Source organism: Phalacrocorax aristotelis, chromosome 2, assembly GCF_949628215.1.
Source record: "Phalacrocorax aristotelis chromosome 2, bGulAri2.1, whole genome shotgun sequence".
NCBI lineage: Eukaryota > Metazoa > Chordata > Aves > Suliformes > Phalacrocoracidae > Phalacrocorax > Phalacrocorax aristotelis.
This window is the reverse complement of record NC_134277.1, coordinates 3,506,419-3,519,074: the sequence shown is the minus strand read 5'-3', so window position 1 is coordinate 3,519,074 and position 12,656 is coordinate 3,506,419. Positions and strand designations below refer to the sequence as shown.

General features: G+C 44.5%; 1 protein-coding gene across 1 annotated transcript in view; it reads right to left on the bottom strand.

Annotated features, from left to right (window-relative positions):
• Positions 1-12,656, bottom strand: part of OBSCN (obscurin, cytoskeletal calmodulin and titin-interacting RhoGEF) — a 197,682-nt gene that overhangs the window by 78,425 nt on the left and 106,601 nt on the right. The window contains exons 59-67 of the mRNA XM_075082169.1: positions 12,382-12,654; positions 11,482-11,748; positions 9,235-9,501; positions 8,424-8,693; positions 7,621-7,887; positions 6,517-6,783; positions 5,508-5,774; positions 4,534-4,806; positions 812-1,078 (exon numbers count right to left, since the gene is read on the bottom strand). Coding sequence (XP_074938270.1) covers positions 812-1,078; positions 4,534-4,806; positions 5,508-5,774; positions 6,517-6,783; positions 7,621-7,887; positions 8,424-8,693; positions 9,235-9,501; positions 11,482-11,748; positions 12,382-12,654 — 2,418 coding nt within the window. The remainder of the gene's footprint in view (positions 1-811; positions 1,079-4,533; positions 4,807-5,507; positions 5,775-6,516; positions 6,784-7,620; positions 7,888-8,423; positions 8,694-9,234; positions 9,502-11,481; positions 11,749-12,381; positions 12,655-12,656) is intronic.

The window sequence follows — 12,656 nt, the reverse complement described above, 5'->3', positions numbered from 1 at the left end:
TCATTAGCATCTTTTTAAATGCCTAAAATGAAAAGCGCTTATCAATGTATAAAATACTGTAATAAATAATACCCTGCTCTTCTGTACTCGCAACTCTGGTGAAGCAAGAAGGCATAATTGCCTAACAAAACACAAATATTCAGAAATCAAACCAGAGCTGTTACTCTTGCTGATCACACTAATTCACCTGGTGACCAAAACCAATAATTCCATACACAGAATAAAAAAGTAAGAAACATCAAGATAAAATCCTAAATCTATTATTAATATTTTTATTTACTGTTTCTCAGGGCCCTCACAAATACTGATGCCAAGTGAGAAGGTAATTCCTGAGTGATCTGGATTTGAAATAAGTAAAATACCAAGCTACCTTTGCTTAGCTGAAAATAAAATTAAATTCCACACTATCCATTAGCCACTGGTTTTAAGGCACACTGTGTGGAAAAAGCACTCTGTAACAGCAAAAATTACTCTTATTATGCCTTTGGATTAACGTTACGTCTGTGATTTTACAACGATTCAGCAGGACACAGCCCATTGTGCTGATGTTCCAGTTCATTGTTGAAGAGGTATGATGTGTAAGCGGTGTAATAAGTGAGCGTTAATTAGAACTAAGCTCCAGTGAAACGCTGCAGGTTTCATATTCTGTTCCCATTAGCTCCCAACTACTTTTATCATCGTTATCAGTACTGGAGTGAACACCTAAGAGCGGGTATCTGATATGTCACTTATTGTGACATGCTGCCATGAATTTTCCACCTCTTTTATTTGGAACCCATGATAGTCTTCCTCTTTGGCTGGAAGACCTCACCTTGAACATCAAGTGCAGCCATCACTTTAGTGCCTTCAGCTTCACAAGAATAGATGCCAGTGTCTTCTGGTACCGTAGGTTTAATTTTTAGCATGCTTACATTCCAGTCCTGATCGATAATCACTCGCTGCCCATCTGCATGTATTTCCTGATCATTTTTCTTCCATATGGCGTGTACTGGCCTAGAATATTGGCATATGAACTCTGCTGTGCCATCTTCATCAACAGTTATATCCTGCATGGGACTGACCACTTCAATGGTTGGATCTGTTAACCGACACGTCAGGAAGGACATGCATTAGTGGATCCTCATGGATATTGCAACTTAGAGATTTCTGACAAGCACAGAGCCTGTGGGGAGCAAGCAGAGTGACAGTGCAAGCACGAAGCTGACTGGGCACACTGGGGATTAGCAGTTTAGTCTGTGCTTGTGTCAGCGTCAAGCAGGATTGAAGCAAAACTGGTACATTAGAATATAACTATCACACTGGAAAATGGGCCATCCGCAATTAAGGCTCGTGCTTTAACAGTCCTGAACACGAACTTCTGTGCAGAACATCTGCTGGGATCCCCTCCAGGCTTAGTTTTTCTCCCAGCATTGCTGAAATCCTCTAGACTGGATGCAAAACAATTCTGCTTCCCAGAACGTGGCAGGAGCGCAAGCGTGAGACAGAGGACTGCAATGGATGGGCTGCTGTGAGTGGTTCCCTGTAACTCTCAACCTCATGTAGCAACAGGAAAATGCCACAAACTCTACTGGAGGGTCCTTGTATGAGCAAACTGCAACCATTCATTGGAAAGAAATGTAGTACTCAAATGCAAATACTCATTCCTGCCCTGTGGTGGTGATGGCTACGTCAGGAGTAATTGGCAGCATGAGGAGCAAAGGTCCAGGACAACTGTAACAAAAAAGGGCAATTCATAGGAGGCAGGTACTTGCTGTTTTGATTAACCGTGTGTTCCTCTGCAGCAGAGACATAGTTTGGGGAAAAATAATCTGATTTCCTTTACAGTAGCTGTTCTAGAGGTGCAGCATGAACCATTGCAATCTTGGATTGAGAGCTGATAAAATGCTGAGAGCAGCTGGATATGCAGCTCCTCTCAAGAAGGTGAGATCCATAAGGATGCTTTTAAGCATCCAGGCTTTCTTTTAACATACAAGTTCTGCTTATTGGGAGGCAGCTGTAGGGCACAGTAGATATAGCTAACCTCAAAATATCGTGAGCTTCCAAAGCAGCCAAGGAGTCCCTCCTGAGATGTCAAATTGGACCACAAGCATACAACTGCAACATATATGCTAAAAAAGAATAATCTCAACGAAGTCTGAAAATGGAAGTCTCTCTGCAACCTCCTCTCAGCAGAACTACATCAGCTTACCCCCAAAACTGATAAGGCTACATTGGGACATAAAAAGATGACAGTCAGAGAGAGTTATAAAGATATATGTCCTTATCTTTCAAATAGTTGTTCTGATCACAAGCTGGCTAGAATAAACTACACTGCATTGGACCTCTGTCTGGAATGCTCCTCTTGAAACCGGTGCATCAGGTTGAGGATTTGGGATGCTACTAGCGGACCTTGGGAAACAAAGGTAGTTTTGTAAATGTCTTTTGGAAACTTGTTGCAAGGGTCAATCCTGCTTTTTAAGGCTCCGTCTACCACTCCGTGTGTCTGCATGTGTGTTTATGGAGAGGAGTCATCAATGGCAGGACCGAAGAAGCAAGAAGGTATCTGTGCAGCTTGGGAGTACAATAACGTCTCCTTTCATAAGATGCAGACGTGCTCTTCATAGCAAACATCACCTGTGGTCTTGGAGAAGGAAGGTGTCCTGGTTCCGCTGCCCCATTGCTCTTTCCCGCTGATAGGCTAAGACCTCGGTGCCCTGTTCACCCATGCAGAATGGCAGAAAGCTCCGTGGGACTTAGGAGCCAATGTGTACTTTGGGGCCTGTAATTCTCACCCTGCCCAAAGGGGTCAAAAGAAGGCGGCAGCTCCTTCAAACTTTTCCATTTTCCCCCCGCCCATACATGAAGATATCATCATGCTGGGCCACTGACTGAATGCAGAGGTAGAGCAATGATATTGTGAAGGCCCAACAAGAAAAGCTGTCATGAGATCTCACTTATAGAACATAACCAGTTACAAGCATGCCTTACACCAGGAGAATGGGGCACATGGAACAGAGAGAAAGACAACTTGTTCCTTGATGAAGAACAAGCCATGGATAGCTAGATAGACTGAAACACATCTAGTTCAAAGACAGAGCTATTTTTAATTTTCTGGAAAAAGTAAAGTGCATGAAATAGGCTGTTAATACAAGCACAGGTCGAATTTTACTAGTGTTTTACTTTCCTATTAAATCAAATGTTCTTGAGCTCAGTGTAACTGGGGTGTTTTTAAAATACCTTTCTCGTCCTAATCCAATTATAGTCATACACTACTGTGATTCAGTTCACGTTAAAGATGTCTTGCCTTAATAGAAGCACAAATCATCCACATCTATACGTGTACTAGCATAAGCTGTGGGGTTGGACTAAATGATCTCCAGAGGTCCCTTCCAACAACAATGATGCTGTGATTCTGTGAAATGAAAACATCTCAGGAGCCCTTTATTTGATGAGTAGAACACCTAATGATGCATTTATTTTTAATTTACATTTTAGGCCCGCTGGAGTTCTTTGCCTAGAGAGTTCAGAACCAGGTTCTGCCTCTGAAAATGTGAAACTCAAAATTGATACAAATGGACATGGGATTTGTGGGGTTTGCACACTACGTTATTGCTGCATTTCTGATATTAGGAAGAAGTGATTTGGCATTTTATCTTTGCAGAGACTTAAATTTTCTGAATGTAGAAGGGGCACATTATACGGAGAAGGAGACATCAACCACTGACTACAATTCTATATTGTGGATCATACCTGTTATGGTAGACAGTTATAGCATGGGGCAGATTTTAATAAAGAACTCTTAATCCTTTTCTCCATAGATACAAATCTCTTTTCCAAGCAAGGAATAAGTGTTACTTTTGTTGAAAAAATAACAACTTTTCCCGATGGCTATAAAAGGAGTGGACATGAAGGAGCTTGCTTTATCAAGTCTGGCGCTCAGTGTTATTTGCAGCTTGTGGCTACCCTTACCAAATGAGATAAATATTTATTCAACAGACCAAAAAGCTTTGCTGGTGAAGTGATGACCATCACTATTCTGGCAGTCAACAAACAAGGCTGATTTTGTCACTGGGTTACTGCAATGTCATATACCCTTTTGTTTCCAGGAAGAGCTCAGGAGTCATCACTAAAACAGCCCAAAGTCTTGTCTGGGGAACATACTGAGCTCAGCACCAATAGCCTAGCTATGGAGCAGAACAGTGGCAATTTTGTGAGTTTCCAGCTACATAATATTCTGTGGTATTACAAAACCAGTTGAAGGGGGGATAAAAAATCAGGTGCTACCAGAGTGGTTTATGTTCAGCTCTACTTAGATGTCAGGTGAAAGCAGCAGCCCTGACCCTGCAACCCTTCCTCACCTGAACCTCTGAAATAATCAATGTAGTTGTTCCTATAAGTCTTCTGGCATGAGTACGGGTGACTTGCAGAAGTGGAGGGTTGCAGGACACAGAAGAACTGTGCAGGGATTTAGTAAGGGTAGCCTGGAAGGCAGAAGCACTAGCGCACTGAGCAAGTCCAGGGGTGGCCATGTGTTTCTTTCTAACAATGAAATACCTTTGACTAATAATTTAGCTGACGATATAAGGGACCCAGCTCTGAAGGTGACAGTGCCTGAGTCATGGCACGCCACATCATTTAGGGTTAAAGTGTGGATTATCCCGTCCTGATCAGAGATTTCGGTCACAAAGTTGTTGTGAAGGGGAGATCCATCGAGCCACCACTGCACGTTCTTCACGCCCGGGTGCGAGAGCTCGCAGGTGAACGTGGCTGACTCACCCACAAAGACGTCAGTGTTCTTTAAACCAGAAACTATGACCGCTGCTTCTTCTGTATAACAGAGCAAGAGAAGGTGCCAAAGGAAAACAAAAGCATAAACATATACATGTCGCTTCCTGCAGAACTAGCCCAAGCAACAGCGCAAGTTGTCTAGGAGAGTTAAACCTGTAATGCTGTTCCAGGGGAAACAAGAGCTGACATTTTTTTAAGGGATTTAGAAACCACCTTCCATCCTTCACCCGCTTGCAAGCGCAGTGTGTGTGTCTGCAAACACTGTTTCATTGGGAGTAAACTCTACTCCATGACCAGGTCATGACTGGCTCTTCTGTGTGTTGCAACCGTCTGCACCGACATTGTATGAGGTGGGAGGCAGAGAGGTAGCTTAGGATTTAAATGTTTACTTACAGTGCTTTAAAACAGTAATAAGAATATCAGCAATGATAGAAGCTGTAATCAGTAATAAGAATTTCAGTACTTTTTACCACCACTGCTCCAAGCCAATGGTTTTCCAGCAGTACCACCATCTGCTATGGTACATGGTACAGTCGGTACTTTGAACTACCTTAACTTATAAACATCAGTCCAACCCCATCCTGGATGTAAGTGTTTATATCTTCACTGAAACCAGGAAAGAAATGAATGGACTTTCAACCGTTTGCGTCTGAGACAAGTTTGGCCAGTTACTGTCAGAGATTCTGGAATAAGAAATCCAGGCAGCAAAACCAGAGCTTTTCCACCACATTTCACCTTACCTTGCACATACACAGAACCTGTGGTGATCTCGTATCCAGTGCTACAGGTATAATCCCCACAGTCATCAGGCTCCACACCATGGATGATCAGCTCAGCAACGCTGCCTTTCAGCTTCATCTCGTACTTGTCACTGGGCTGAATGACCACCCCTCCTTTTCTCCACTCAACGGGGGCATCCGGCTTGGAGATCTCACAGTGCAAAACAGCCGTTCCCCCTTCTTCAGACTCTACGTTTTTCAGCTCTGCTTTAAAGAGCACAGGTAGCACTGCAGTGGAGAAGCAACCGCATCAGTGACAGTGCTCGGAGGTGAGAAACTTACTTGCGACTTCTCTGGCTTGGCAGTTCCCATCTTTGTGAACCGCAACTTGCCTGCTGGCGATGCCGAGCTCAGAGCAGGACTTTGTGTTGTGCCATAGCCAGACGCCCGTGGGGGCCAGCCGCTGATACCGTGAGGGTGCCCGCTGCTGCTCCATAAAGGGTTGCCGTAGGTCACAGGACCTCTAAGGGGCTTCATGTTGGCATACTCACAATGTTCAGTATAAGCAGTTAGAGGCACAACAGTACCAATCAAAGCAGTTGGATATTTAATCACTGAAGCCACGCAGGAGCTGGTTATGGTGGCTAAAGCCAGGATCTAAAAGCACAATCTTGTTGCTTGGGCTGCTCAGGCACAAATAGGTATAATGGCTCAATTTAAAATGGGCCTGTTCTAGGTATGGTGAAGTACTTCCGTAGCAGACAAATTTTCTAACTGCTTTTGTTCATACCCTTCATTAGCAGGAGCTGCAGTTTTGCTCCCAGCTCTCACAGTGAGATCAAAATTGCAACTGCAGAAATAGAATTGGGTTTAAAAGGCACTAAATTCTTCTTTGAAGAATGGATTGCGGATCAAACCCTTTCCTGCAGCTGTAATTCACAGATAGAGTGTTAACGATAATTCAGTCATAAAACTTCCGTATCACCCCTATGGAGGACAGCCATCTGCCTTCAAGCAAGGCTTCTCCTACCTTTGACTTGCAACGATGCAGTGGTCTGCTGATCCCCCGAGTCACACGTATAATCTCCAGCATCCTCAGCCTCAGCATCATAGATGAAGAGCTCAACACGTGTCCCTTCTTGCCGGATCTCATACTTGTCACTTGGCTGCAGCACCGTATCTCCTTTCCTCCACTCCACGGGTGCGCCGGCTTTCGTCAGCTCGCAGCGCAGCATGGCTGTGCACCCTTCCTCCACCTCCTCGTTTTTCAGCCAGTGTTTGAAAAGCACGGGCAGGGCTTGAAAGGGGGGATGGTGCAAATAGCAAAAAATGGGTGAAGCAAAAATAGAAAATGGAGGAATGTTTTATGTTTAAGGTACTGATAATGCTATTCATGAAGTTGATGCACAAGTCTGGCTACATTTATCTAAGGAGAGCTGCCAGGGGCAGGGATGCCTAGGTCTAAGCCAGTCAGAGGAGGAGGAGGGAGGGAGTTAACCAGCAGGAAAAATTTCAGTTCTACAGGAGCTGCATGTCCCTCCCCATACCCTAGACTTCTTTTCACACAGAATTCCCAGCTAACTACAGTAATAACTTCTGAAGCCCAGATGTTTTTTTTTTTAATCCCCAAAATAAAACCATGGAACAGGATAAAAGCATTCAAAGAATATACATCTGCAAACCTGAGGCTTCAGATGATGCAGCCAGGGACCAGTTATAAAATAATTAAGGCTGAAGGGACCACTGGAGGTCCTCCATAGACTGAGATTCCTCCACCCCTCTGGGTCCCAGTTCCAGTGTCTGACCACCCCATCATTGCAAAGGGTTGGGTTTTTTCCTAATCTAAACTTCTCTTGCTGCAACTTGCACTTGTTGCCTCACATCTGCTTACCGAGCACCCCAAGGAAAGTTTGCCTCTCTCTCTGTGGACCCCCATTAGCAAGCTGCAGACAGCAATGAGGTTCTCCCTCAACCTTCTCTTCCCCAGGTTGAAAAAACTCAGCTGCTCACGCCTCTCATTATGCTTCACGTGCTCCAGCCCCTGCCGCGCTCTGCTGCACTTGCTCCACCACCTCAATGTCTGTCTCGTACTAGAGACACCTCTCACCACTGCTGAGCAAAGAGGAAACCATACCTTTTACCTCTAGTCTGGCAGTTGTCTTCCCATCAGCTGCGTGGCAGCTGTACTCCCCTGAGTCTGCGCGGTTCAAATCGTGAATAACCAGCGTGTGCACGTTCCCCTCCTGCTTGATGCTGCACTTCTGGCTGGAGCGGATCACGGACATGTCTTTCTTCCATTCCACTGGGACGTCAGGCTTGGAGACTTCACAGGACAAGTGAGCCGTGCCACCCTCCTGCAGCTCCAGGCTGTGGAGAGCCTTTACAAAGGTGACTGGAGCAACTGTGGGGAAGAGGGCACCAACACTGCAGCAACTGCCTGATCCAGCAATGCCCCCAGGCTGGGACTGGGTGCCTATAGTTACATTGTGAACCAGATCAAAGAGGAACAAACAGGATAAGGTACTGACATGACCCATCTTTCAAAATCATTCTATAGAACTTAATGGAAGGTTTTTTAGATTTTTTGGACTTTTTTCGTTTTGAGTAAATATGAACCAAAAACATAAGTAGGAGCTTAATTCAGAGCATATTCTCGACATTGTTCAGCATTGATGCTGGCATATCTTAGCTGCTTGTTTCAGGATAAGTTGGCTAGTCTTCCAAGGATGTCTGCTTCACTCCATGGACTATAATAAAAGGACTGAAACAACTAGCCCAGAAGTACATATCTACTTCTTAAATGCCTAAATTAGGGTAGCCAAATTTCCCAAGATTTCCAGAGTCCCCTCCTTTCAAATAAACCTCTCCAGAATATAAAGAAATACTGACAGTGCTTACCAGTACCTTCTGAATCCCTCTTCCTAGGAGGTTGCTCACCTTGGACCGTTAGCTGTGCGGCTGAGGTATGCTGCCCGACTTTGAAACTGATGGGCCCACAGTCTTCTAGTGTCACCTTCCTCAGGATCAACGTGTGACATGCCCCTTGGACTCTGATCTCATTCATCTCATTGGATTGCAGAGGAACATCGCCCAGGAACCACTGGGCATCCTGAGTTGTTTCCCGAGACAGCCTGCATTCAAACACTGCGTCTTCTCCTTCATATGAAGTGACATCCTTCAGCGTCTCCACTATGGCTGCTGCTGGTTCTTTATGGAAAGGTCAACAGAGTTTGATATCTACTTTCAGGTGATGCTTCCTGGGTTAAACATTTTGTTATGCTCTTTGTTGACAGTACTATATTATTTGAAATAATTACCACACAGCACTAAGCACTAAATGCATGGAAATGTAGTTGCACAGGCACGTGGTAATGTTACACTCTACAGATGCATAATGTATGTATGTGCACATATATATGATAGTCTTTAAAGTATGTATTTTATACTGTATTGTATGTATAATAAATATATAATATATATTTATAATGCAATCTATGTATTGTGAAAATGTTGTCAACAGATTCTGGTGGGTGACATTGACATTAAATCACAGAATCATTGACTAAAGACCAATTTCTGATTCCCTAGACATAACTGACCCGGTTCTTATCCCTCTGAAATCGCTCTCGTCTCAGATCCCAGTGATTTAGCTTCGGCACAGGACAATGTCTAGCTGTCAAATTACTCAATCACGTGCCCCTGTCTCTGTACCAAGCTCTGTGCAGCTTTTCCCCACACGAAGCCCCACCTTTCACGAGCACAGCTGCAGTGGTTTGCTGGTCCCCTGTGTCGCACATATATTCCCCAGCATCAGCTTCACTCAGGTTGTGAATCACCAGCTCAGCCACGGACCCAGTTTGGCGCATCTTGTATTTGTCACTTGGCCGCAGCACTTTCCCGGCCTTCTTCCACTGCACAGTGGCATTTGATTTTGAGATTTCACAGCTCAAAGTGATGGCGCTACCTTCTTCACCTTGCTGGTTCTGGAGTGGTTGTGTGAAGATTACTGGCAAAGCTAAATCAGAGGAAAAAAGTTTATGTTTCATTGCTGTGTCACTGTCTTGCGTTTAGTGAAACTGTGGTGCCATTCCAAGCTTGGTTCAAACTCCGTTCCAAAATTACTTTAAAACCCAAACAAGGAATTACAGTGCTGGATTTCCAGGAGCACTAGGCACTCTGCTCTCCCCAAGAGTCACTGGGCACCGCACTCACTGAGCACCTCTGGGAATATGTTCCTTTACACAGGAGCGGTCACAGATATGGACATGCCTCTAAGTGCACGTATCTCCAAATGGGTACCAAAGCCACAAGTCAAAAGCCTACGCCTGATATCTAAGTTCTTGGGAGGGTGCATGGAGAAACATGAAATATGATCCCTGAGGTCCCTTCCAGCCTGTGATTCTGTGATATAATGACCCTCGTTTGAAAACTGGACCCAGAAGAAAGATGAATTCTGGAAGTCTCTGCCCTGATGTTTATCACTGACGGGTCAAAATGGAGTTTTGGCGGGTTGATGTACAACGTGCCACTTGTAAAAGTTTAGTTTCTCAAGTCCAGTTCCCTAGAAGAACCTTGGTGGCTCCACAGTTACAGCTGAATTGGTATTCACAAGGAAAGGAGATGGGGCTTTAGAAATCGGTACTAATTCACAGGTACCGGGTAGCAGATGTGTATAAGAGGAGAGAGATCTGAAGGTACTTGCAGATGTTGTAGGAATGGATGGTGCATTCTGTGGGGCAGCTGGGCAATGGCTGGGGTCAAGGCTTTTGTGTAGTTGCATTTCCAGTGAAGGCACCCCATTGTGCAGCTAAGCCCTGCAGCCCTAGGGCTCTTAGGGGCCAGCAAAGGAATAAGTAAGAGAGACAAATAATGTATTTGTGAAAACCTAATCCGTCAGACTGCGTTACTGTTGATTCAGAAATCCTCGTCACAAAAAACCACCAGACTCACTGCAACATATGGATCTTATATAGAGAACACCTAAACTAACCCAGAACTCCCTAAAAGGTGAAGTGAAAGCTTTTTGTCACCTTTCACTACCAAGGATGCCATAGTTTGCTCATCACCAGAATCTCAGATAAAGTCTCCATCATCCTTCAGCTGTACATTGTGGATTAATAGCTCCACAGCAGACACCATCTGCTTAATCTCATACTTGTTGCTGGCTTGGAGCAAGGCTGACCCTTTCTTCCACCTCACTGGTGCATCGTGTTTGGAGAGCTCAGCATGAAAGGTGACCGTAGAGCCTTCCATGGGCTCCTGGTTTTGGAGTTTTTTTTTCAAGGAGTGCTGGAGTGGCTGAGCCCATACATAGAGCCACAAATGGACAGCCACTATCAGAGGATCTGCTTACAGTACAAATATCCTGGTATCATTGGATCCTGAAGTTAGTGTGACAGCAGGCAGGTGCATGCCCTTCATGGGAGAGCCCTCAACAGATGAAATTTCACAAGAACCTCCTGGGTCCTCTCTGTTTTAGCTGACCTTATATCTCAGAAAAAGTCACATTAATATTGCATTTATACCAGTCCCAGAGTGGACTTCTTAAAAAATGGACATTTTGGCACATTGTGCCTATATTTAAGACCCTAGGCACTAGAAGTATTTAGGTGCCTTGCTCTTCAGCTGGAATTGAGTGCCCAGGTAAGTTTGGGCACTTCGACTCTTGAGCACCATTTGCCCAGGCAGGACTACAGCTCAAAGGACTGAGGTGGTTAAGAATCAAAATTATCTAATTTCAGTGTTAGTTCCAGCCTTGTTTTTCTGAATGACCAGAAAAAGGCCCTTGGGTCTAGGATATGGGAAGCAGTTACCACTCTTGAGTCCCTCCATGTTCATTGTTCAAGACACCACAAGACTTAACACAACTTCTGAAAGTAAAAGCTGCTTTATGCCAGCAAAGTACATCTGAAGCCAAGGATAACACCCTTGCGCTAGTACTAAGCTAAAGAAGTGGAACAAGTTTCTCATCTTAAAAATAAGCAAAACAACCTACCTTTAACAGTTAAAGTGGCTGTTGTTTTTTCATTTCCATTATCACAGGTGTATTTGCCAGAGTCTTCTGGTTTCAAATGATAAATCTTTAAGGTATGGATTGTTCCCTCCTGCCTGATTTCGTACTTGGAGCTCGGGGAAATCACCTGGGCACCCTTCTTCCACTCCACCGCAACATTAGGCTGGGAGACCTCGCAGCGGAGGATGGCTGTTTCTTCTTCCTGCAGTTCTGTGCTCTGTAATTTCTCCTTAAAGACTGGAGGTGGCACTGAAAGTACAAACACAGCAAAGGCATTTACAGTCACCTTAATCTTGTTTCCCTGCAGTGTTAAAGCTACAGCTGAACAGATATGTATTAAAAAATACTTCAACTGCTGTGTTATATATGGGGGGGGGTTAAAACAAGTGAATGGATTTTGGATAAAAGCCACTCACAAGTATTTGTTGAGGTTACTGAAGTGCTAATCAAAAACTTTACAGATGTTTTAACTGGTTCAGATGGGATGGCGACTTTGACCAGACCAACAGTCTCAAAGAGGGAAGGAGAAGGATGCCTGAGAATTTCTTCAAAACAGCGTTTAGAGGAAGGAAGTCTCCAAAGGAGAAAAAGGAGAGGGGAAGCAATGAAAATTACACGTCTGTCAATCCACTGGAGCTACCCCAGTAATTTCTCTACAAACCAGTTAGCTTCAGCACCCTGGTGATGTTTCCACTTCCTCTCCATAGTGATGACAGCGTATGGGACCACATTAGTACATCATGTGCGCTCTGAAGAGCAAGTACCCTACTAACATGAGCTAACAAGGGGTGAAAGATGGCCTTGAATTTACTATTAGTATAAGCAAAATGTTACCTCTTCTTACCAATTCTGTTCCCTTCCCACATCATAGAGAGCCCTTACCTTTTACTGTGAGCTCTGCCGTTGACGTGTGGGGTCCCACTCGGAAAGCAACGGTGCCAATGTCCTGCTCAGTCACCTTCCTTAATGTCAGGGTGTGAATCTTTCCTTTTTCCACTGAGATCTCATTCATTTCGTTATTTTGCAGAGCAACATCCTGTAGCTTCCATTCAACATCCCTTGCATTCTCGTGAGAAACCTGGCACCGAAACGTGACGTCGTCCCCTTCAAACACCACCACGTCCTTTAGGCCGCTCACGATGGTCACGTCAGGCTCT